We start from the raw sequence: 24,024 nt of genomic DNA on the forward strand, positions 1-24,024 counted from the left end.
TTAACGATTCATCGCTGCCAGTTTTAGCGATGTGTATTTCAAACATCGACTTTAGTGTGACTGTCAAGCTTGCTTACGATTCCACTTAACCCAGAGAAGCGGAGAAGGATGACATGCTGTCAAATGTAACTCCTAAAATTTTCGGGTAACTTTATGATGTCAAATACCCTTATGCCTAACGGTTTCACATAAGCAAACCTATGCTTATTGTTGGTGTTATTTCGGCATTTCATGTAGCGTTGTCGCTTTTGTTTAGGTATGGCAGTAAGTTAAGCTTGGCGTCCTTCGTTCAGGTGGTAAACAGGGTGGCCATTAATGTCGGATGAGCAAAGGTTAGGTTCCGTGCAGTGAAAATGCTAGAAGGGCCTGAGAAATAGTCATTAATTTAAAAATGGAAACCGTCAATGTCAACAGCCTGCGCCAAAATCAAGTAGTCATCGGCGTATTAGATCTAGAAAACGTCGTCTAGTGTAGAAGTGAGTTAGTCTTAATGCAGGGTGGTCGATTACCGAACTTGACGTGAAAAATATCGATTGTGGCATGGGATGTCCGGCATGGCCCTCCAGCCTGACCATCCAAGTCCACGTCTTCCACTTCCGGCCACCAAAAATCGTTTATCATGCCTTTGCAGCAATCACCTTTGACCGAAATGGCGTTTCACAACATTTTCAAAGAAATATGGGCCAATGTACATTGGCTCCTCGGCGATGTCGTGCGGGTTTTCCGATCCCTGATGCAGCAGTGTTGTTTTTTAACATACCCGCTGAGATGAAAGTGCGCTTTTCTAGCAAAATTGTTGCCCATTTTGTTTGCATTATTTCCCAAAGTGGTTCAAACTGACTTTTTGTCAAAATTTTCAGCGGTAAAGAGCTGTCACTGTCAAAATAACATAGATATGATAGAAAAGTCAAATCACTATATGTATGAACCACCTTTTGTGCTTAGCCTTGCGAAAACACTTACAATTTTTGAAACCCTTCTACTAAGAATTTTTCAAAAAAAAACACTCGCGTTACTCGCTTACAACAACACAATACATATAGATTTGTTTCTTTTATGAATTCACCTTGGATATACAACTGCCATTCACTCCTTAGAAAAACTTATGAGTGAGTTTTCATGCGCAGCATAACGAAACATCCGATGTGTCGAATATTAGAGCGTTTTTTTGTGCTGTTATATAAACCTAAAAAGATCCTTCGCTTGTAAAACCATAAAATAGACATACAAATTGAAAGCGGCAGCTACTTTGAAAGCCGTTTCCAAGTAATATATACATATATATGTAAGTTTTCAACAACGTTATCTACCTCCATGGTGAAATAAAAATAAGGTGATATCAGTAATCCAATATGGCGTGGCATTTAACAAAATTGGCCTTCATAAATTACAATGTTGCCTACTATAATTTTTCTTCCTATTTGTGTTTCCAATATGAAATATAGTGTCGGCAACACTGTTTTTCTGTTTTCTTTTTTACTTTGACATTCGCCTGCGTTCTTTCAATAACTTGCGAGAAAATGTTCGGAAGTTTTAGTTGCGTCGGTAAGTATGTATGTACGTTCATACAATTTATACGTTTTCTATTAAATGTTGAGCTTGGTGATTTTTAGTCTGCAGTTGTATACTAGTTTTTAACCCTCTTGAAGATACATCCCTCTTTAGCTCTAAGTGGGAACCCCAAAAATGGTTCATTACTTTACCTTTTAATGATTGTATTATTTTATTATTTAACCGTGGGAACTTTCATAATATGCCTTTTAGCTTGCGAATCTCTTAAATATCGTGTTAGCCATTTTAATTATTGACGTATTGTTTTTTAATAGAGTCAAGAGTACCTTGTGCCATACGACATGGCCAGGTGCAGGTGTCAGTCGTTTTCAAGTTCCGAAATATTTATGACTCCAAAATTCTCTAAAGTAAACATGTAAACTAGCAGGGTCAGTTAAATTATTTTCTAATATATTATATTAGTTCAACATCAGCTATGCTATGGAACTCAGCTATGCATAGTATACAGAAATAAGTGTTTGTAAAGACTATTAATTAGCTTCGAAAAAGCTACATATTATTTTAATTCTAGAGTTTCAAAATATTAAACTTGAAATGACATTTATTTATTATCACTACATTTCCATGCATTATAAATTCGAAAAACATGTGCATTTAATAAACATCTAAACTAAAAAAATGTGCACATAAAACATTCAAAAAAACTTGAAAATATCCAGCGATAAATGATGTTTCTCTCTTGTTCATCAAGTTCTATTTCAGCTTTCAATTCTCGCCTGAAGCATTATTTCCTAGCCGATAAGAGGGAATATGAAATGGATAAGTAGGGATCAACACACGCCAAAACGTGTTTGATTTCAAAAGTTGTTTAGTCCTTTACCAAATTAAAAAGACATATTTTAAAAATAATAGACAAGATTTTCTTTTTTCTTTTCGGATTTTCGACATTAAAAATTATCGCATGCCGCCCTAATGTCTAATAATTATTGTTCTATGTTTCATTAATTAAATAATAATTAATTGCTGATTTATTGTCACTCCAGTACTACGATTTTAATAAAGTACTAAAAAGGTAGTAAGGGGTACCAAAAGATTCCCTTTTCTACTAACCTCAAATACATGACCGGAATATGAGGGTCAACAAATAGTACAAAAACAGCTTCTGATGTCACATTGTTTTTATTTCACCATGAGCTACCTCAGCTTCTGTTAGCAAAAGTATATCATTTACACCCTTCATTTATTGTTTATGTTAACAGTAGTTACTGGAATACTTTTTCATTAATTATGGTACTTAAACTTGCAAACTGTTTAAGTACAAGACATTATTAGTTAACATCAATATTCACTATAAATTACATACATATTTGTACATTTGACTACAAATCAATCTTCATTTCAGCATCGTATCTACTCATCAATCGCCTTGGCCACGTTATCAATGCCATCCTTTTCGTTTTTTTCTGGTGGCGTCAACGGCTCACTTTCGCTATTCGACGCTACCGAGTTCGGTTTGTACCGATAAGCCACAAACATGAAAACAATCATATCAATAAACATAAGGCCGGCAAAGAGGAAGAACTCATACGCTTGTGAATCGAAGAGCGATAGTTCGGCGATAATTATGACAATTACATTTCCGAAAGCCATTGTGAGTAGCCAACAAGCTGTCAGTACTGATTTCATTGTCCGTGGCGCCTGCGCGTATGAAAACTCCAGACCAGTCACGGAGAACATCACCTCAGCGAGTGTTATAATAACGTATTGCGGAATCAACCAGAATATGGACATAGAATTCGGCTCCGTTACAACTATGACATTATTGCGGTATTGGCCTGATGAATCTTCGTTTATTAAAATCGTGTAAATGCCACCAACTTTGAGATATGTACTGACAATCTCCACATTATCAACTAATATTTGATAGGTGCCCGACTTTAGTTCCGTTATGTTGCCCAAGTTGGCTGGCTCGGTGTGCTCAATCGTACCTTTTTTATTTTTCCAATCAATTTGGCGACTTGACTCTACATTCGCTAATGTCCGTCCTAACGGATAGCCACGACTGGGTTTACTGATTGTGTCCACTCCCCAGACAAGAGGTTGTGCAGTGTTTTTTGAGTTCAAAAACAAATAATGACTGGTTGAGGAGTTGAAAATAAAAGTTTGGCTGGGGAATGAATCACAACTCGCACTTTTGCTGGTAACATCGAATCTTACGTATAGGAAACCTTCCGAGCCGATGTCTGTGCTGTTCTTGTACATATTGAGTGAGGCCACATCAAAGTTGAAATTCGTCAAATTGGTGGTAATGGAATAGTCGCACAATTCGCCATTGTAAACACGAAGCTGAGCATTTCCTGCGCTGGGCAAGACCGGGTAAGTTTTCTGCAAATGAAAATGTTGTATTATTTTTCTTCTGAACACTAAAGGCTGTATTTAGAGTGGGGACATAACAAAAATTCTGGAGATACATTCTTATTTTCACTACAAAAGTTGAAGGTTAGCTGCGCCCTTAAGACCTTGAGATAATGAATATCGAGAGTTAAATTGCGAATGTGAGTTAACTCTTCTCTGTTATTACCACGCCACACAGTGCGGCCGAAATCCAAAAGTGCGACCAAAATTCGAGAAAATAAAGCTTCTAGATAGGCCTTTTTTGACATTGAGTTGTCTAAAGGGATCACCTAAGAAGCGAAAACTGTTCACTGTAACGACCTATACCTACAGTGACTATCCGTTCCGTTTTTTGCAGGACCGTACTGTTATTTAAAGGTCTGTCCTGCGTAGTTTTTCAAAACAGAAAACCCCCAAAATGTACTGATTTTTCTTAGTGTCCTTCCTTTGTCCCGCATTTTCTTCGATATCTTAAAATTAACTTTTCCTAATCGAAATAAAAGCAGTGTCGATAACTAATTGGTAACTACATAAGGGTAAGCTGGTTTTGAAGGTTCAACTAGTCAATGCGTTCTATATATTGTAATCGCTTAAGAAAAAAATATTTTCCAAGCCAATTTTACTTTCAAACAAGCGTTTTCGTAATTTTTTCGAAGAACGTGTTTTTGGTACATTTCGAACCTATTCGTCAATATCTCATGAAAAAATTATCCAATCAACATAAGTAGCTCTTACAAAAATATATTACTTCGCCGATTTCGATGAAAATTATTAGTGTTACAAGCGACCAAAATCGAAAAATTTAAATTTCAATCATTTTCTTTTTACAGTAAATAAAAAACTGATGGGATGTTACGGAACACAATCTGCACAAAAAATATATATTTTTGCAAAGAGCCCACCAAGACCTTTTGAACTGTTGGTCGTTTCATGAGATATTGAGGAATAACTGAAAAAGTACTAAAAATACGTTCTTCGAACAAATCTCGAAAAGACTTCTTTGAAACCATGGGCATTTTTTTTGTGTTCAACGACCCAAAGTTTGCTTAAAAAATTTACTTTGCAGAGGTTCATATTTCGTGTAAAGTAATATGTAATATGCCTCATTATAATTTTGTAAATATTCATTACTAAAAGATGAATACCAATGAGGCAAATTGGATTTATGTTTAAAGTTTAAAATTGGATTAATAATTAAGAATAAGATAATTATTTGAATAGCGCATCCTTTTAATACTTAGTAGGTACAGTTTTCCTTTTGTTTGTTTAATATTCATTAACTTTTTATAAAAAATATAGCATATTCTACGTCTACATCCCATTTTAAAAATTTTTGAAAATTATAAAAAATAAACAGGGGCGACATTTTTTTTTTTGACGGTGCTGCGCATTTTTTCCATAAAAAAATTTTGTCAAGCATGGTAGAAAATCAAAAAAGGGTGCGCTATTCAAATGACGAGGAATTTATATATGTAGTATATGTTTGATATTTTTATACTACCAATTTATATGTATGTAAATTTTCTTAAAAATTGTCCTGAACTTTCAAAATATATTTATGGTCACCGTACCTATACCCTAATCCCTCTCTTTTTATTCATTTCTAGTGTGACCTTCTCCCAAGCACAACATTATTGTAATAAAAAGCGAAAAGTTATTAACGTATAAAAGTAGTTAGAGAATAGGAAACCAAAAAAAACACAAACTGAAGGTTAGTAAAATACGTTACAAAATTTGTGAAAAGAAATACAGTAGCAGGAATTTTTAAGAAATAAAAATGTAAAGGTATTTTTTTCGTTTATTTTTAAACAAAACTTGAGTTGTTAAATGCAACAGTAACAACACACTGTTGGATGCTGCTTTTAAACCCATTGGAGTTTACTTAGAAAAGTATTAGCTATAGAATAAAACAAAACTCAGATGCTCATTTCTACTCATTACCGCATAACTTTGGACCACGTCAACCGATTTCGATAATTTGCATCCGAAAAGCAGTGTCTCATAGGTGGTCTCATACTAATCTGGTTTACATCCGATCATTGGATCATGAAATATATATATATATTTTTTTTTTATATGAGAATTGAAGTCGGTTTGGTTTTTTGCTTAAAAATTACTTGTAGTGTAATAAAGTGCAAGTTTAAAGAAGCTTTGACTTACGGTTGATTTTTGGAAATTTTTTCGTCAAGGGTTGAGGAGGGCTCATTTTCCTGATATCATCGTATGGAAGAAAATAACAAAAAAACTCAAAAAATCAACGGTAAGTCCTAGCTACTCCAAACTTGCACTTTGTGACACTAAAATTGACTATAAAACTGGGCTATAAAACTGGATACTCAAAATCTTTCTAAGAATTCTAATTAAAAAGTCCGAAATTTACGAGACACCTTACTGGATCCGTCATTTCGAATTTTGCACTTCTGACAGCGGATTCGGAAAACCCCCTAGTACGAAATCATTTCTTTAAATCTTAGAATTTCGACCGCACTGTGCGACACCTAGATGGCAGTTGACTCACCTCTAATTGCAGTTCGACCAAGCCGGAAGCAATGAAAGCTATACTGGCGAATATTCCACCCAAAGTCAGCTTTTGTAAAGGACGACGAATACCGACCAGGCCAAGTAAAGGATAGAATGCAAGTTCACAAAGTGGTATGAATATCAAAACCAGAAAGGGATTTAACATTTGCAATTGATCAGGTTTTATATTCCATGAGCCCATGTCGCCATCCATCCGGGTTGCCTGGATAGTCCAACGGGAACCCTGCTGATCGAAAAGCGCCCAGAAGACAGGCAGCGGCAGATAGAGTACCAAAACGCGCATCAGCACTTTCACATCTTCAATCAATTGACGGTCATACTTCTTATCCGCATAGTCCAACCAGTGCTCACGGGGATTGGTCTTCTTCTCCTTCCATTTTGTAGCAATGGCATTCTATTTGGAATAATCTTTTTAGTACATTTTCAATTTGTTTAGCTTTTCGGGCTGCCTACACCAATAGTTTTGCTGACCAACACCAACATATTTCCCGCTGGTGGGATAATTTTATACAATGGACGGCCGAGTACGAAGATAACTACAAAATATGAGTGAAAGCTTTCATAAGATTCGTAAATTTTTCTCTTTAGAGTTTAGGTACTCACATAACGAGACAGCCATGAGGATAGCCGGTGCGCCAAAAGCCAATGAATAGCATTCCTGTTCGCCGAAGCAATGAACATCTTCACGCAGAGTTGGTGTTACTATGGTCGAAGACAGTGCACCAGCATTTCTTGAAAAGTATATGAGCGAGAAGAATGTCGCCAATTGTTTTACTTGTTCGGGTAGCTTGAACTGGTCACCACCAAAAGCAGATTCGCACGGTCGTATGCCGCCCGATCCCAGCGCTATTAATGCCATACCGATCAATGTAATCGTCCTGGCGGGCAAATTTAGCGGAGGCACAGCACCGACAGCAAGCAATGATGCCCCAGCAACATAGACAAGCGAGAGATAAAAGATCGTTTTGAATTTTCCAAGCCAGCTGTCAGAGATGATTGCACCAAACAGGCAGAGGAAGTAAGTAAGCATAACAGAGATGTGGAAGATGACAGTGGCGTCATCGTCACTATAGAGGAGTTGACGAGTCAGGTACAGGACGATAATGGCTGCGAAAGGGACGGGGGGTAATCATTGAACATTTGGAGTTGAGTGAAAGCACTTGTTCTATATAACGGGTGATTTTTTTGAGGTTAGGATTTTCATGCATTAGTATTTGACAGATCACGTGGGATTTCAGACATGGTGTCAAAGAGAAAGATGCTCAGTATGCTTTGACATTTCATCATGAATAGACTTACTAACGAGCAACGCTTGCAAATCATTGAATTTTATTACCAAAATCAGTGTTCGGTTCGAAATGTGTTTCGCACACCCAATTGCTGCGAACGGCGACGAATCGACATTTCACGGTCTTCAGCAACACTCTCAGAAACAGACGCAATATTCTCTTCTGTACGCACTGTACGCATTCGTGTGGTTGGTTTAATGTCCAATAAAGTAAACTGAGTGCGAAACTTGGTCACAATCGCATTAATTGTTTGCTCACTTGGTCGATTATGTAGACCATAAATCGGACGTAAAGCGAACCGAACACTGATTTTGGTAATAAAATTCAATGATTTGCAAGCGTTGCTCGTTAGTAAGTCTATTCATGATGAAATGTCAAAGCATACTGAGCATCTTTCTCTTTGACACCATGTCTGAAATCCCACGTGATCTGTCAAATACTAATGCATGAAAATCCTAACCTCAAAAAAATCACCCGTTATTTCTTGCTGATTCACACTTACTACGCTCGCTATAGCCGTAGAAACTCTTGCAAAACTCATTGCTGGTGATAAAGAAGACCGATTTTGGATAAGGAAGTTTCTAGAAAGAAATTTATAACAAGTCGATGTTGTTTATTAAGTAAAATAGTTAAAGTCAGCATGCAATCGTTATTTAATGATTTTTATATGTATATTTTGCTCATAGTAAAAGTGCAACTCCGCAACAAGCTTTTCAGGCTTTTGTTTCATTTGTATTAAAGCCTGTTATTTTGCTATAAAACAAAGCTTATAGCAATGAAAATAGGATTTTTTCCGTAGAAACGAATCTGACCTTAAAGATGGATTGGCTCTAGTTTTCGAGCAACTTACGTTTTGGACATTTTCGAGCCTCTCCAAAACAATATATTGATGCAATATATCTGTCTGTGTGGGATAATATGAAAGCCTAAACATTGCCCTCCAATACTCAAAATCAAAAAATGTGTTCCGTACAGTGAAAATTATTGGAACAGTTTTTTTATAGGAGTACGCACTATTTTTTTGACTATACTTTGTCTGTTTTTGATTACTTTTTTAAATAATTCTGAGGCGCTGGAAATTTCTAAAAAGGTTGAAATTGAAGCTCAAATCTTCATCTAAGAGAACATAACACAGGCTAAGAAAATTTATGTTGACTAAAATATTACAGCCGATCCTTATAGGATTTGCCCGTAGAGCCCGAACCTGATCTTACAAATTTTTAGTTGGCTATATATTTTTCCTTTTCATTGATACTCTCTAATGCACCAATTCTTTTAAAAAAAAATTTTATTCTACCATATCCTAGAAATTTCAACTCCTTTAAAAAAAACGTCAGACGTCAGAGAGAAAAATTTAAAACGCAGTTATACTATATTTAAATCCTAGTTGTGTGAATATATTGATTTTTTAGTATGTTTTAAACATAAATATGTTTCCTAAGGTGTTTTAACTTTTGCATATTTTATCACTGGGTTTGAAAGCCATTTTTCAACTGGTTTATTGTTATAAAGCGACAATAGTCAACAATCGAAATTACTTGATAAACAAAATTGTTCTAAACTACATACATATTTAGCCATACGCAAAAAATTGGTTATATGGTCATGAATGTACCAACTTATCAGTTTTGAGTTATTGGATTGACTTGATTACCTTTTCAATGTTCTATGTTATAAATACCAAAACCCAGAATACCATGTGTACACAAAAATCAAGCACAGTGAATCACTGATCACTTGCTTTTTGTCCGGCTATGGGAGCAGTGATCGGGCACATTTGTTCGCTATATGGGAGAGCATTTTGTATGGAAAAAAACCAAAAATTTTTCGATCCCAAGAATTTGTCCGCTTAAAGGAGATGTTCGCTTATTAGAGCGTCCGTCTATGGGAGCTTTCACTGTATTTTACAATTTGAATTGTAGAGTTACATAATTCTCGTAAAAAAAAAAACTTTTAATGTTGATTTCCCAAAATTTTAATTTTTACGCTTTCATGTTTCTGGCGTACGGGCGACGAAGTATGATCTTGAAGTTCTTTACGAAGTCATTGAGACCGCTATGCGGTGCCTCAAAACATACAACATGAAACTCCAACAGCGCAATGTGTAGATAATCAGCCAAATTTGTCCTTATGAGAGATATGTAACTAGATATATTAAGTTATTAGGCGCGTCTGCTTTTCATTTCCAGATTTCTGACGATCGATATTAGCCATAGCGATTTTCAGAATGCGGCTGTTGTTCTATTTGACATTGTTTCAAAAAACATTTACCTTCGTATATAGTAATAATGGCTTTAAATCACATGTCCTTAATCAAAAAATATTTAGGAAAATACAGTGTGATCCCTGTTACAGAGCCTAACTTTTTTTTGAAAGTCTGATATTAAAATTACCTTAATTTGGCCCTCTGCTTCCGTAACATTTGATAGTGGTTCGATATTTTGCTCTGCTTCTGCTTCCTTCTTGTCTTTTCCGTTAAAGCTCGAAAGAGATAGCCGTTTTCTTTCTGTTGAAACTTCGGACACGATTTTCGCCTCAGAGATGCCATCCTTCGTAGATTTGCCATTGGCTATAGATTCAGAATCTGGTATCTGAACCTCGCCAGTGGTTGGCTTTTTATCTATAATGGAATTTAAATGAAAAACTTAGAAAACTTAGCAGGTTATTTATTACAAAGACGTATATAGGAGAAAAATATTTCCGCGTGAAAAAATTTTGTTATTTTGATAAAATAAAAAATATTTATACCTAAGACTGAATCTCTTAAAAAAATTGGTTTGATCCAATACCCAGCCGAGTGCTTTACAGTGTAGTGATTCCAGTATCTTCATTTATGTATATTGTAACTATCAATATCTTATAAAGAGAAGTGTAGAAAAAGGAGAAAGTTATCAATTTGTCTGAATATATATGTATATATATATTTTTTTTTTGTATGTTGCCGCATAACTTTGGACCACGTCAACCGATTTCAATAATTCTTGTTGTAGAGGTGTACCTCACAGGTGCTCCCATTCTAATTTGGTTTAAATCCAATTATTGAATCATGAAGAAATTATCGATGATCTTAAATTTTTGTATGGGAATTGAAGTCGGTTTTGTTTTTTGCTTAAAAATTACATGTTTCTACTTTTCGTACATTTGCTTTTCGTATTGATAGAGCATACACCTCATCGTCCCGTTTGATGAAACGAGTCATCCACAAGCTAGTAAAGCCAAAATTTCCACGCACGTAAACAGAATTCTATGTGAATGTTTATCACGTACTGGCAAATCACGTACTGGAGAAGCGGATTTCGAACGAATTCGATTCTCTACGACTTAAATGGCTTTTGGTGTTCGCACAGTCGAGGTAAGGTCGGAATATCCTCCGTTGACTATTCCGTCAGTCTTCTGCAATAACTTCGCGGTATAAAACATTAAATTACGGTTGATTTTAAGTGGCTACAACGTTCGAAATATTAGTGATTTCCGAGCGAACCCACTTCCATGGTTGCAAACAACTTGCACGCTTTGAGTACTCTTCCCTTTTCTGCTTAGCCCCTCTAATCTGTTTGCTAGTCAGAATTTAATTCAATACTTGAACCGTGTAAAACCCGACTGACTACTTAGTACCTATTATGTATGTATGTATGTATGTAGTCTAGAAATAGTATATAGATTTTCAGTGTACCATTTTCTTCGGTCATGTTGTTCGTTGCTGCGAACGGAGGTCCTGTAATTGTTAATAATTCATCCCTTATCTTTTTTTTTTGTTTCACTATTTAAATCGCGATCTTTTTTTTTTAGCATGAATCGCAACACTCTCGTAAAGTAAGTGCACTCAAGTTCACTTCGTTTGCAATTTTTTTAACCGTTCTGACCAGAAAATATTGTTACGTCTAAGCCCGTTAACAGCGATTAACAGACTGATTAGTGCTAACACATATTGAGTAGGCGATCAGTAGGAAATTAACTATATAAGACCGTGCCAGATAAAAAAGTTGTGGCTGCGCGTGACATTTATAACTTTTCGCAGCAAATTGCAAAAAGTAGGCCACAATGAACGCAATGGAAGATATTTTTTAGTATTTGTTTACTCGACAAGATTTCTTTGGATTTTAATAAAATTATATGTTCGCGCATTAAACTTTGAACTTGAGCGTAATAAAGTAAAAAGTAAAAATGAAGCCAGGTGATTGCCAACGCTTGCAAAATGACGGGATTTGGCCATCTTTTCGCGGCAGCTAAAATGATCTATATATTTACATATATGTATATACATAATATATGTATTACATATATACCAGAAAATGCCCTTTGGATTGCTTAAAACCTTTAAATTAAGGAACATTTGCGGGTACTTAAAAAAAATCGCAGTTGTTAAAGGGGGGTAACGGATTCTGAAAATTTGTGTCGCCCCTCCAAACTGATTTTTTAATAAAGTATTCTATAAACAAATTATTTACTTTTGAAAATTAAATAACACGAAAATTTAAATCTTAATAATATCGCAGCGACCCGTTTCTGGGGTCTAAAACAACAGAAAGCGTTCCCGTACTCGGTTCTCTGGTAAAATAAGCGAAAAATTTTAGAGTAAAATCGGTCCTCACTTTGCAGAAGAAATTTTGTTCGGTAAATCTGGTAAAGTGTGAAACCATCAGCTGTTCAATATTGTCAGAACGAATACAATTAAATAAATATATCGTAGCGAAGAGGTATCAAGTTTTGTACATATTTTTGTTAATTTGCCTGTTTATTTGCGTATAATTTAGCAAATTGCCAAATAATAAAAAACAGCTGTGTAAACAAAAATGGCGTATGCGGTGTATTTGAGAGTTTTACCAGTTTTTACCCAGAAAGCGTTCGCATACTATTTGGGTTTTCTCTCTTTCACCTGAAAGCAATCTTGCTTCTTGACAGTTTTACAGGTTTTATCTAGAAGAGTTCAGGAACGAAACACGTGTGTGTGAAGAAATTTCATAGAGTTTTGCGTATATTCCCTATAAACATTTTGGGCGAACGTTCGCAAATTACCTTTTCTGGTAAAGTGTGAAACCATCAGCTGTTCAATATTGTCAGAACGAATACAATTAAATAAATATATCGTAGCGAAGAGGTATCAAGTTTTGTACATATTTTTGTTAATTTGCCTGTTTATTTGCGTATAATTTAGCAAATTGCCAAATAATAAAAAACAGCTGTGTAAACAAAAATGGCGTATGCGGTGTATTTGAGAGTTTTACCAGTTTTTACCCAGAAAGCGTTCGCATACTATTTGGGTTTTCTCTCTTTCACCTGAAAGCAATCTTGCTTCTTGACAGTTTTACAGGTTTTATCTAGAAGAGTTCAGGAACGAAACACGTGTGTGTGAAGAAATTTCATAGAGTTTTGCGTATATTCCCTATAAACATTTTGGGCGAACGTTCGCAAATTTTCTGAGAACTGACAACGAACTCATAGCCAACCTTAGTTGTCCAATGTTCATTGTGTATTGGAAATACATTCGAGATGGGTTCGGGAAAAAAGGCACAGCTGAATTAAATCGGGAAAAATCAATAGTGATGTTGTTCTCACATGAACTGTACATTTGTATTTTAGTTGATTTTTATTACTTTTCATCGATTCCTAATAAAAACGCAATGAAAAATTCAAACATGTTTATTTTTGAAATCTTGGATCTCTCACCTTTGTAGGTACATTGCATCCTCCAAAGTCAATAAATTATTCCAGCAACAGTTCACGAAATACGCGCGTGGCAAAATCTGGTGCAACTGAGCCCTGCTAGTACCCCTATAAAATATGTATATACATACATATGTCAAAAACGGGAAAATTTTTTAAAGGAAAGCGCAGACGGTGCTTAAAACAAAGAGACTTTTTTGAAGTTAAGGAAATGAATAATCATTATTTCGTTTATAAAAATTTACATATTGTTTATGTATGCATAAGTTATTTAAATAGTGGTATTTAAATATGTGATGCAAAAAGTCGTATCTTACTATCATAATAAAAATTAATTAAAACAAATAATATTAGTTTATAGATGGGTGGCACCCTCCTAAAAACTTCTTAATATTAAGGCTTTCTCAAACGTTTGATACCCGTATTGTGATTTTAAATTGGCATACATTTTTAATAACCATCATCGTAACTTCTTAGAAAGTTGGCAACCCTAATTAAATTCATTCTTGAATCTGTTAAACAATTTTACATTTTCAGAGAGCTGGCTTTATTCCGCAAATTGTATCCGAACTGTACCACTTTGGTAGTAGTAAAGTAGTTCCTAATAGAGATGGGAAAAACACGTGAGCTTCTACGTGACACGTGGTGTCACGCTTTTTCACGCGTGAGCGTTATCGCTTATCAGTTATTGGCAAAAATACCGTTCGATTTTATGCGTATACTGCGGAAGGGAATTTATGCAAAAATAGAGAGCAATTCGTTTAAAATACGTTCCATTTTACGCAAATGTATGCCTGTATACACAATTGGAATGTTTGAGTAAAATAAAGCCGGAGAAAATACTACTCACGGACTTTATTTCTTTTTTATTAAATAAATCAAGCGGACGTTATATCCTTTTGTTTTGGAAATAAATCCCGCTGCCATTATTGCTCTTTCGCAAAGGAAATAGAGCCCGCCGGTTTTATTGCCTTTTATTGGTGGGTGCCATCTTCCCTTCGAAATGGAAATAACGGTGACAGGTAAAAAGACCAACGGAAATGAGGTCAATTGGCTTTACTTCGCACCAGGGTGGGAAATAAAGTCAATTGAGCTTATTTCCGTTGATCTTGTTACCTGTCACCGGCAATAACGCCCATGGGCTTTATCTCTTTTTTTTTTGGGAAATAAAGCCAATGGGCGTTATTTCCGTGGTCCTTATTGCAACCGAAAAGACCTAACATAAAATATACATAACTTCCCAGGTATTTTTTTAGTATAGCACAGTGTTATCCACTCAGACCACTGTGCGACGATGTGAGATAGGGTCTCTCTATATTAAGGTATAGAAGGATGAATGTATGAGCACATAACTACAATTTTTCAACAACATTACCTCAGCTTCTTTTACCAAAAGTATATCATTTATTTATACACTTCATTTATTGTTTAGGTTTACAGTAGTTATTTTAATACTTTTTAATTATGGTACTTAAACTTACAAACTGATTAAGTACAAAACATTATTAATTAACATTAATGTTCACTACAAATTACACACTTATGTATTTGTACATTTGACTACAAATCAATCTTCATTTCACCATCGTATCTACTCATCAATCGCTTTGGCCACATTATCAATGCCATCTTTTTCATTTTTTTCTGGTGGCGTCAACGGCTCACTTTCGCTATTCGACGCTACCGAGTTCGGTTTGTACCGATAAGCCACAAACATGAAAACAATCATATCAATAAACATAAGGCCGGCAAAGAGGAAGAACTCATACGCTTGTGAATCGAAGAGCGATAGTTCGGCGATAATTATGACGATTACATTTCCGAATGCCACCGTAAGTAGCCAGCAAGCTTGCAATACTGATTTCATTGTCAGTGGCGACTGTGCATATGAAAACTCCAGGCCAGTCACGGAGAACATCACCTCACCGAGTGTCATAATAACGTATTGCGGAATCAACCAGAAAATGGACATCGAATTGGGCTCCGTTACAACTATGACATTATTGCGGTATTGGCCTGATGAATCTTCGTTTATTAAAATCGTGTAAATGCCACCAACTTTGAGATATGTACTGACAATCTCCACATTATCAACTAATATTTGATAGGTGCCCGACCTTAGCTCCGTTATGTTGCCCAAGTTGGCTGGCTCGGTGTGCTCAATCGTACCTTTTCTATTTTTCCAATCAATTTGGCGAGCCGGCTCTACATTCGCTAATGTCCGCCCTAACGGATAGCCCCGACTGGGTTTACTGATTGTGTCCACTCCCCAGACCAGAGGTTGAGCTGTGTTTTTCGAGTTCAAAAACAAATAATGACTGGTTGAGGAGTTGAAAATAAAAGTTTGGCTGGGGAATGAATCACAACTCGCACTTTTGCTGGTAACATCGAATCTTACGTATAGGAAACCTTCCGAGCCGATGTCTGTGCTGTTCTTGTACATATTGAGTGAGGCCACATCAAAGTTGAAATTCGTCAAATTGGTGGTAATGGAATAGTCGCATAATTCGCCATTGTAAACACGAAGCTGAGCATTTCCTGCGCTGGGCAAGACTGGGTAAGTTTTCTGCAAATATAAATAATATTTTATATTTCTTCTGAACCTAAAGGCTTTTTAAAGTCAAGAGTTAACACACATATCTGAGATAATTATAGATTTTCAGTTAAAAATTTTGGATTATGATATCGAAAATCATTCGACGCCACTCTTGCGGTAACTGACTCACCTCCAATTGGAGTTCGACCAAACCGGAAACAACGAAGGCTATACCGGCGAATATGCCGCCCAAAGTCAGCTTTTGCAAAGGACGACGAATTCCGACCAGACCGAGTAAAGGATAGAATGCAAGTTCATAAAGTGGAATGAATGCTAAAATTAGGAAGGGATTTATCATTTGCATTTGATCGGGTTTGATGTCCCATGAGCCCATGTCGCCATCCATGCGGGTTGCCTGGATAGTCCAGCGTGAGCCCTGCTGATCGAAAAGCGCCCAGAAGAGAGGCAGCGGCAAATAGAGTACCAAAACACGCATCAGCACTTTCACATCTTCAATTAATTGACGGTCATACTTCTTATCCGCATAATCCAACCAGTGCTCACGGGGATTGGTCTTCTTCTCCTTCCATTTTGTAGCAATGGCGTTCTATTTGGAATAATCTTTTTAGTACTTTTTCAACTTGTTTAGCTTTTCAGTCTACCTACACCAATAGTTTTGCTGACCAACACCACCATATTTCCCGCTGGTGGTTTCATTTTATACAATGGGCGGCCAAGTACGAAAATAACTGGAAAATATGAATATGAGCATAATTTCGGTTAGATTATTAAACATATCTCTTTTTATTGCCAAAGTACTCACCTATCGAGACAGCCATGAGGATAGCCGGTACGCCAAAAGCCAATGAATAACATTCCCTTTCGCCAAAGCAATAAACATCTTCACGCAGAATTGGTGTTACTGTTGTCGAAACCAATGAGCCAGCATTGATTGAAAAGTAGAAGAGCGAGAAGAATGTCGTAATCTGCTGCACTTGTTCGGGTATCTTGAACTGGTCACCGCCAAAGGCGGAAACGCACGGTTTTATGCCGCCCGAGCCCAGCGCTATTAACGCCAAACCGATCATTGTAAACGTGTTGGCGGGCAAATTCAACGTCGGCACAGCGCCGAGAGAAACCAATACTGAACCGGTGACATAAACAAGTGAGAGATAAAATATTGTTTTGAATTTTCCAAGCCAACTGTCGGAGATGATAGCACCCACAACGCATAGGAAGTAAACGAGCATGGTAAAAATGTGGAAGATTACGGTGGCGTTGTCATCGCTATAGAGGAGTTGTCGGGTCAGGTACAAGACGAGAATGGCTGCGGATGTACAAATGTAGTTAAAAAAAAACACTTTTTTTTAATTTTATATTGAGTCACACTTACTGCGCATGCCATAGTAATTGAAGCGTTCGCAAAACTCATTGCTGATGATAAAGAAGACCGATTTTGGATAGGGAAGTTTCTAAAAATAAAATCAATTATTTTTACAATCAAAGCAATCAAAATACTTCAATGTTATATGGTAATTAACAGGACGTGATATCTAGCGGATATTAGCGTTAACCTATCTTTTTATATATATGTTTGTTATGGGTTTTGGAGCTGCGGAAACTAAATTCCGAGTATATTTTACGCCGTTCGATTAGGTTCTTAGCAAAACACCAAAAAAAAAACGCTTTACTTTTGTAAATATTAATTTTGCCCTATAATAAAATATTTTGTTTAATAGTCTCATCCCCGATGCAAAGCTTAATTTTTTCAAAATCCTATGTAAACACTCTGTAATTCGCAAAATAGACCGTAAATGTCTTACCTTAACTTGCCCCTCTGCTTCCGAAACATTTGATAGTGGTTCGATGCTTTGCTCTGGTTCCGCTTCCTTTTTGTCCTTTCCGTTTAGGCTCAAAGGAGGTAAAATTTTTGGTTCCGCTGAAATTTCAGACACTGTTTGAGCCTCGGAGCTGCTGTCCTCCGTAGGTTTGCCATTGGCTAAAGGTTCTGAAGCAGATAACTGAACTTCACCAGTGTTTGATTTATTATCTGTAATTGAATTGGAAAAAAAACATTAGTATAGCAGATCTGTTAGTTGAAAGTTATTAAAAGAATTATTATTTCACTAGTTGCAGCTTGAGAAGAAAATTATTATTTTATCTGAATCCTTTCAGTTTCGTTAAATTTTTCTTCCAATACAAATTTTTCTGAAATATATATTTTTTTTCTTTTTATAAGTGAACATTTTTTCCTTAATTCTTCAAGCATTTATTTTAAATAAGAAAATATGTGCCCCTTGTTCCTTAATCGTTATCGTTGCAGCTTCATATATAAACCACAGGGCTATTTCAAAAAGGGAATAGAAACTGGGGAAGACGGCAAACCGGCCGGAGAATAATTTTTGTGGCAGATAGTAGAAAAATGCGCGCTGGGTACAGCGAATACTGTCGGAGAATATGGCTACCGGAATATGGGACATTAGTTTATTACTCGCTTGAAGGGACAATAACCGGTGAGTACCTCGCTAATTTTGTGGATCCGGCACATGGGACAGTCCTACGGGCCATACAGCACCGGGTCACATTACTCAATATTATGCATAAACCACTGGGCTTATAAACAAAACTTAGTATGCAAATTAGTATTGTAAGAACATAAATGTACAATAGGGTGGTCCAAAAATGCATGTGAAAAAGTAAAGTCTTTAGTATTCAAAAATGGTTAAATAAACAATTGGATATTGTTACTGTTACTGCTGTTGTCTCCTGAAAAGAACTAGAGATTCCCATTGAAATATATTGATTTTAAAGAAATACATACCATTTCTACGAAAAGTTGTTTTTCCCCATACAAAATACATGGAAAACTTTGAGCGTTTTGAGCGACCTCTAAATATTTTTTGATTTTAAAATAAGAAATGGGGGTATATTTTTTTCGGTATAGAACAATCCTAAGAGGTGAGAGCATTAAAATTCCGACTTTACTTATTTTGGACCACCCTAGTGTACACACTATGTACACATCACTTATCTACTATGGATATGCCATATATTTAATGTCGGACGTGTGTTAATCACTTGAACCAATGAGTCCAAAACACACCTTTCGAAAGCCATAGGCAAAGGACGACGACTAAATAGCTGCTTATCATTTTGATGAAAATAAAACCGGCATGCAGTTTTATCGTTACTCGCATTGCATTTGTTCCGTTTACAATCTTACGACAAAAACAGAAACTCACTCAATCCTATGACTAACGTGTTTAATCAATGCTTTTTCCACAGATGCCTGACAATATTTAAGTACTCGTACATATATACAAGGCCGTATGTGAAAGTAGCAGCGATTGTCGAATGTTATTGTTTCTAATGTTTTTTTTTTTTGTTTTTTTGAATTATTTACAACTAACGCGTACAAGCTATAAAATGATAGTTATAGAGATTAAATTTGTTTGTGGTGCCAAAGTAGGAATTTATGGCTGCTATATTTATCTACAATATGAAAGGCAAAAAACTCTCTTGACGTCAACGTAATTCCAAATTTAACTGGTTTTCCATGGATTTCAGGTTGCAGGACTTTTTGCGCACGGTACGCCCGAAAGTTGCCTTGAATTTTGTACTTTTGCAAACTCGTAAAAGCCACTGAAGCAAGAATTCGGAAGCTTCTAATATTCGTAGACGAGGACTGAAGATGACGCCGAGACCGATTTGGCCAATTTAATTTTGTTAGAACTTGGAGTAATCCGAATAAGGTCAGAAAAATCAGAAAAGTTGACCGGAAGGTAGTAAAAATTTTAGAAAAACTAGATGCTCCAGATTATGAAAATTCGTTTTTGTGGTCTGATTTGGCTGAGAATCGGATTATAAGCTAGTCAATTGATAATAGATATGCATACATATACTCCCCGTGTCAAAATTAATTTTAATTATTTTTTTTCTAAACATAGGCCATAGTTCTAGTCAAAATAAAATCGACCATAAAGTTAAAATTAGATTTTTTGACAACGACATGTCCTAGCTAATTGAAACATGCACTTTATTATACTAAAATTGAATGGGATACTAAAAGGAATTAAAATAGTAAATTTTTTCCAATATAAATATTACACTATTCACGATCGGCTTTTGTGACGCTATTCACTTTTTTGTTTGTGTTTAAGTAAAGTCATTCCTGACAACCAAGAATATCACTGTTTTATTTAGAGTATTCAGCATTTTGTATTTAATTGTGGATATAATTTTGCAAAACTCAAAGAAAAATCACATGCAATTCAGTGAGGTAGAGATAAAAATTCTTTTAATATTGAGTCAACATCAACATCTAGATTGCGATGAATATTGAGAAGAGCTAGCCCATTGTGTGCTCGTTCTCTATCCATGCCTGTACATTAGCCTGCGCCTTACTTATATGGAAAAAATTTTTTGTTAAGCTACAAAGCCAGACTCCTCCTAAAAATGTTTATTTGGTCATAAAAACGTGCCCTGCGAAAAATCTTTAAAATCGGACAACGAAAAGACGTGCCTCGAAAGGCCCTAAAGTTCAGCATTTTCACGCAATTTTTCACAAAGTGGTCAAAATTGCCTGTAAGTCAGTGGGAAATGTAATATATTTTAATGGCACTTGATGTAGTTTTACCCCCCAATGTCAAATATGGCTAACCTATTTTTAAACCTCCCCAACTTTTAAAGTTATTGAGATTTTCTCCACGTAAAATTACAATTTTCTAGGAACTCAGAAGTTAAATTTTTTGCCTAGTAAATTTAGATGAAAGCAACATCTAATTTTCAATTAGATTAGATGACATGAACGCCATATTGAATTTTTCAAAAGTCCTCACGGCTTTTTCTCAAAAAAACCTCAATAACTTTAAAAGATGGGAAGATTTGAAAATACTGTAGCTAGTTTTGACATCAGGGGAGAAAACTCCAACAAGTTCCATTAAAATTTATTAAATTTCCCACTGACTTACGGCAAAATATTGACCGCTTTGTAAAAAATTTTCGTATGGCAAATCTTAAAGCTGTTTTTGTTTTTTTTTTTTTTGTTTATGCTGGTTACGAATCCGTAAGCATAAAGTTTTCATCAGCTCGGTTTTTTCGAAATTTTAGAAGCTCTAGCAAACAAACAAAAGGTGATGGAACTTTCCTGGCTTAAATTAAACCAGGGGCCGTAAATAGCAGTTATTTTTTTCCAACAGTTAAACTTGGCCAGATATTTTTTGAAGTTCGAAATAAAAGTCTCTCCGGATAGTAAACAAACCGCTTATCCAAATTAAACAAATTTGGCACCAAATGAAAGAGGACTTAAATAGCTTTTAAACAGAGATAACGATCGAAGGCTTCTATTTATATTTTTTTTAAAACTACCCAAGGTTTGTTCTATGATAATTAAGAACCATTTTTTATTTAAATATTTTTCAATAGCTGGCTTTCTGCTGGCTTTTCTCGTTTAAATATTTCAGTTTTAAAGCTATTTAAGTCCTCTTTCAGTTGATACCAAACTTGTTTAATTTCGACTTCAAAATATCTGGCCAAGTTTAGCTGTTGAAAAAAAGTAACTGTTATTTACGGTCCTTGAATTAAACCTAGATCTCACGAGATCTTGAATATTTGAGATCTTAAAATATTTTTTACCATCATTATCGTAAACTAAATGACGACAAATTTTTGTGCATATTTCCCTCCACAGGGGCCTCTACTCCAACTATTCTCATCAAATGTATATTAACAGTGTTGCAATGTATTATTCACAAGTTGAAATATGTATATCACAAAATTGAAAACAAAAACTAAAAATATTTGAAAATAATCAAATACATCAAATGTTAAATATATTTTTGATTTGTTAGCCGCATTAGCATATCTAGGATTGTACATATGTATATCTCTACACGCATGTGCACGTATTTCGGCCGCAATCTAACGATAAGAAAATGTACAAGTACCCAAGTGAGCACATTTGACGTATTTTCTGAAGTAGGTCTTATTAATAATTAGCTTGCTTACGTGTATACTTGACCGTACTCAGTGTTGCCACGGACAAATTTTTTTCCTACTAAAACCAACCTACCAAATTTTTTTTTTTTAGAGTTTTTAATTTTTTGCAATGTCAAGTTTATTAAAAATGTAGGTAAATAACATAACATTTAGTAAAACAAACAATTTTAACAATTCATTTTACTGTACACACTTAGCGCTGCGACCTAAATATAATATTGTACTAAACGCTAATTCAAATCACTCCAACCTTAGGCTCTAAGCACTAACCACTAAGCTAAGCACTTTGGAGGGTGCCATGTTCCAGATTTTGAATGGAGAAGATAATCGTTAACCAAGTTGTATCAGTCTGCTATTCCTGATACGTGGGCAAACACAAAATTCTCGGGACCACGCCAGTGCATTTGGGCTCCACGCTTTGCGAGATAGTCAGCCCTTGTATCCTTGTTAGTAACACTCGAGAGGTGTGAGTTCCAATGGAGCTTTTGTCCAGAGTTACCGCTAGATACTTCACCTCTTCTGAGAATTCATTTTCTATCCTACCAACGTCGGTATAGTCAAGTTGACTTTCCTTCTTTTGAAAAATGGGACAATAGGAGACTTCAGTGGGCTTATTGGTGCCTTTTCAGTGCACCAGTCTTCAGTACATATACATACGTAAGTAGTTTATCACAACTTTGTAGTTCAATTTAAATTGAATAGATAACTTGAGGCATATAAATTATATATGGATGTTCATATTGTAGGTATATTGGCAATTATAAGGGAATGCGTTTGTACTTACGAATCAGGTATATATAAATGATCGTGGTCGACGTTATACGAACGCGCCGGTGAAATATTTATGTTAACAAAGTTGCTTAATTGTTTCGAGATACATTTTTTCTATTTTTCGCAAATAACTCTTATTTTCGTGGAACCTACCAAAATCCATTTTAGCCTACCAACCTACCGAATGGAAAAAAACCTACCAGTTTTGGTAGGAAAAGCGCATGTGTGGCAACACTGACCGCACTTGAAAAATAAAGTTCGCCGTACACCACTGAGTCTAAAGTATTAATGCAAGTCATTTTTTTCGGCCGAAATGTTCAAAATAGTCGAGATCCTTAATTTTTCAACCGATTTTATTAATTTTATTTCATCGAAAGCTGATGAGATTTAACCAGTCCGATTTTTGGATTTTTATTTATTAACTTTAAATTTTTTAGTGCAAAAGCCGAGAGAATAGCATTTAAAAAAAAAAAACGATTCCCTTGTTCCTGTTAATGAATGTTACGTTATAAAAACTAGTTCGTCCGAAAGGAAAAAAATTCCACAAGAAAAATTTGAAATGTTATACGAACAATTTTCGCCAACATATTTTTTTTTTTTTAGTTTTTAGCGCGTGCGGACGTGTAAATTAGTTTTTAGCGGTGGTTCTAGACAAATTCTGCTACATATGTATCCCATTGGAAACTTTATTGTACTTAAATTTAATAGGCTATAGAAAGGCATACCTAAAATTTGTCTAAAAATTAAAAAAAAAGATTATTATTTTGGTGAGCATTTAAACTTTTTCTTGTGCAATTTTTCCTTTTGGAACCTTACAACTTTTTTCATTTTTATTATAAAACATTCAATAACAGGAATAGGGGAATTGATTGTCTTCCAAATTGTAACTTTCTATGCACTTTGCATAAAAAAGTTAATATAAACAAATGAAATTTAAAAAATTGGACTCGACAGTCGATAAGTCTCTTATAAATCTCATTAGCTTTTCGATTTTTCGAAAAAATTTAACAAATCGGCTGAAAAATTAAGACTCTGAACTATTTTGAGCAGTAAATTTTTATTTGGCACTACTGTGCGTAGGTGTTGCTTTTTCATCTTTTTCGTCATACTCGTATCTTCGGCATTTGCAGTCGGATTTTAAAGTATGATTACGGTTACCATTCGTACCGATTTTGAAGGTCAGAAAAATCGGAAAAGTTGACAGGAAAATAGTAAAAATTTTAGAAAACCTGGATGCTCCAGATGTCGCCGGTGCCGAATTATTATGGAAACTCGTATTTGAGGTCTGATTTGGCTCAGAATCGGATTATAAGCTAGTCA

General features: G+C 35.4%; 2 protein-coding genes across 2 annotated transcripts in view; both read right to left on the reverse strand.

Moving 5' to 3' along the window:
- Positions 1 to 2,773: 2,773 nt before the first annotated feature.
- Positions 2,774 to 8,597, reverse strand: LOC108363678 (peptide transporter family 1-like). Its single transcript, XM_017617113.1, has 6 exons — positions 8,587 to 8,597; positions 7,608 to 7,612; positions 7,051 to 7,554; positions 6,901 to 6,983; positions 6,425 to 6,841; positions 2,774 to 3,897 (listed from the first exon to the last, which is right to left on the reverse strand). The coding sequence occupies exons 1-6, from the start codon at positions 8,595 to 8,597 to the stop codon at positions 2,923 to 2,925; spliced, it is 1,995 nt and encodes a 664-aa protein (XP_017472602.1). The 3' UTR covers positions 2,774 to 2,922.
- A 6,192-nt stretch (positions 8,598 to 14,789) lies between these two features.
- LOC108363673 (peptide transporter family 1) overlaps positions 14,790 to 24,024 on the reverse strand; it is a 14,045-nt gene continuing 4,810 nt past the window's right edge. The window contains exons 2-7 of the mRNA XM_017617105.1: positions 17,760 to 17,986; positions 17,330 to 17,408; positions 16,760 to 17,263; positions 16,603 to 16,685; positions 16,127 to 16,543; positions 14,790 to 15,966 (exon numbers count right to left, since the gene is read on the reverse strand). Of these exons, the coding sequence (XP_017472594.1) occupies positions 14,992 to 15,966; positions 16,127 to 16,543; positions 16,603 to 16,685; positions 16,760 to 17,263; positions 17,330 to 17,408; positions 17,760 to 17,986 (2,285 nt within the window). The 3' untranslated portion in view covers positions 14,790 to 14,991. The remainder of the gene's footprint in view (positions 15,967 to 16,126; positions 16,544 to 16,602; positions 16,686 to 16,759; positions 17,264 to 17,329; positions 17,409 to 17,759; positions 17,987 to 24,024) is intronic.

This window comes from Rhagoletis zephyria, unplaced genomic scaffold (genome assembly GCF_001687245.7).
Source record: "Rhagoletis zephyria isolate East Lansing unplaced genomic scaffold, Rhagoletis_zephyria_1.1 Rzeph_scaffold_01334, whole genome shotgun sequence".
Taxonomy (NCBI): Eukaryota; Metazoa; Arthropoda; class Insecta; order Diptera; family Tephritidae; genus Rhagoletis; species Rhagoletis zephyria.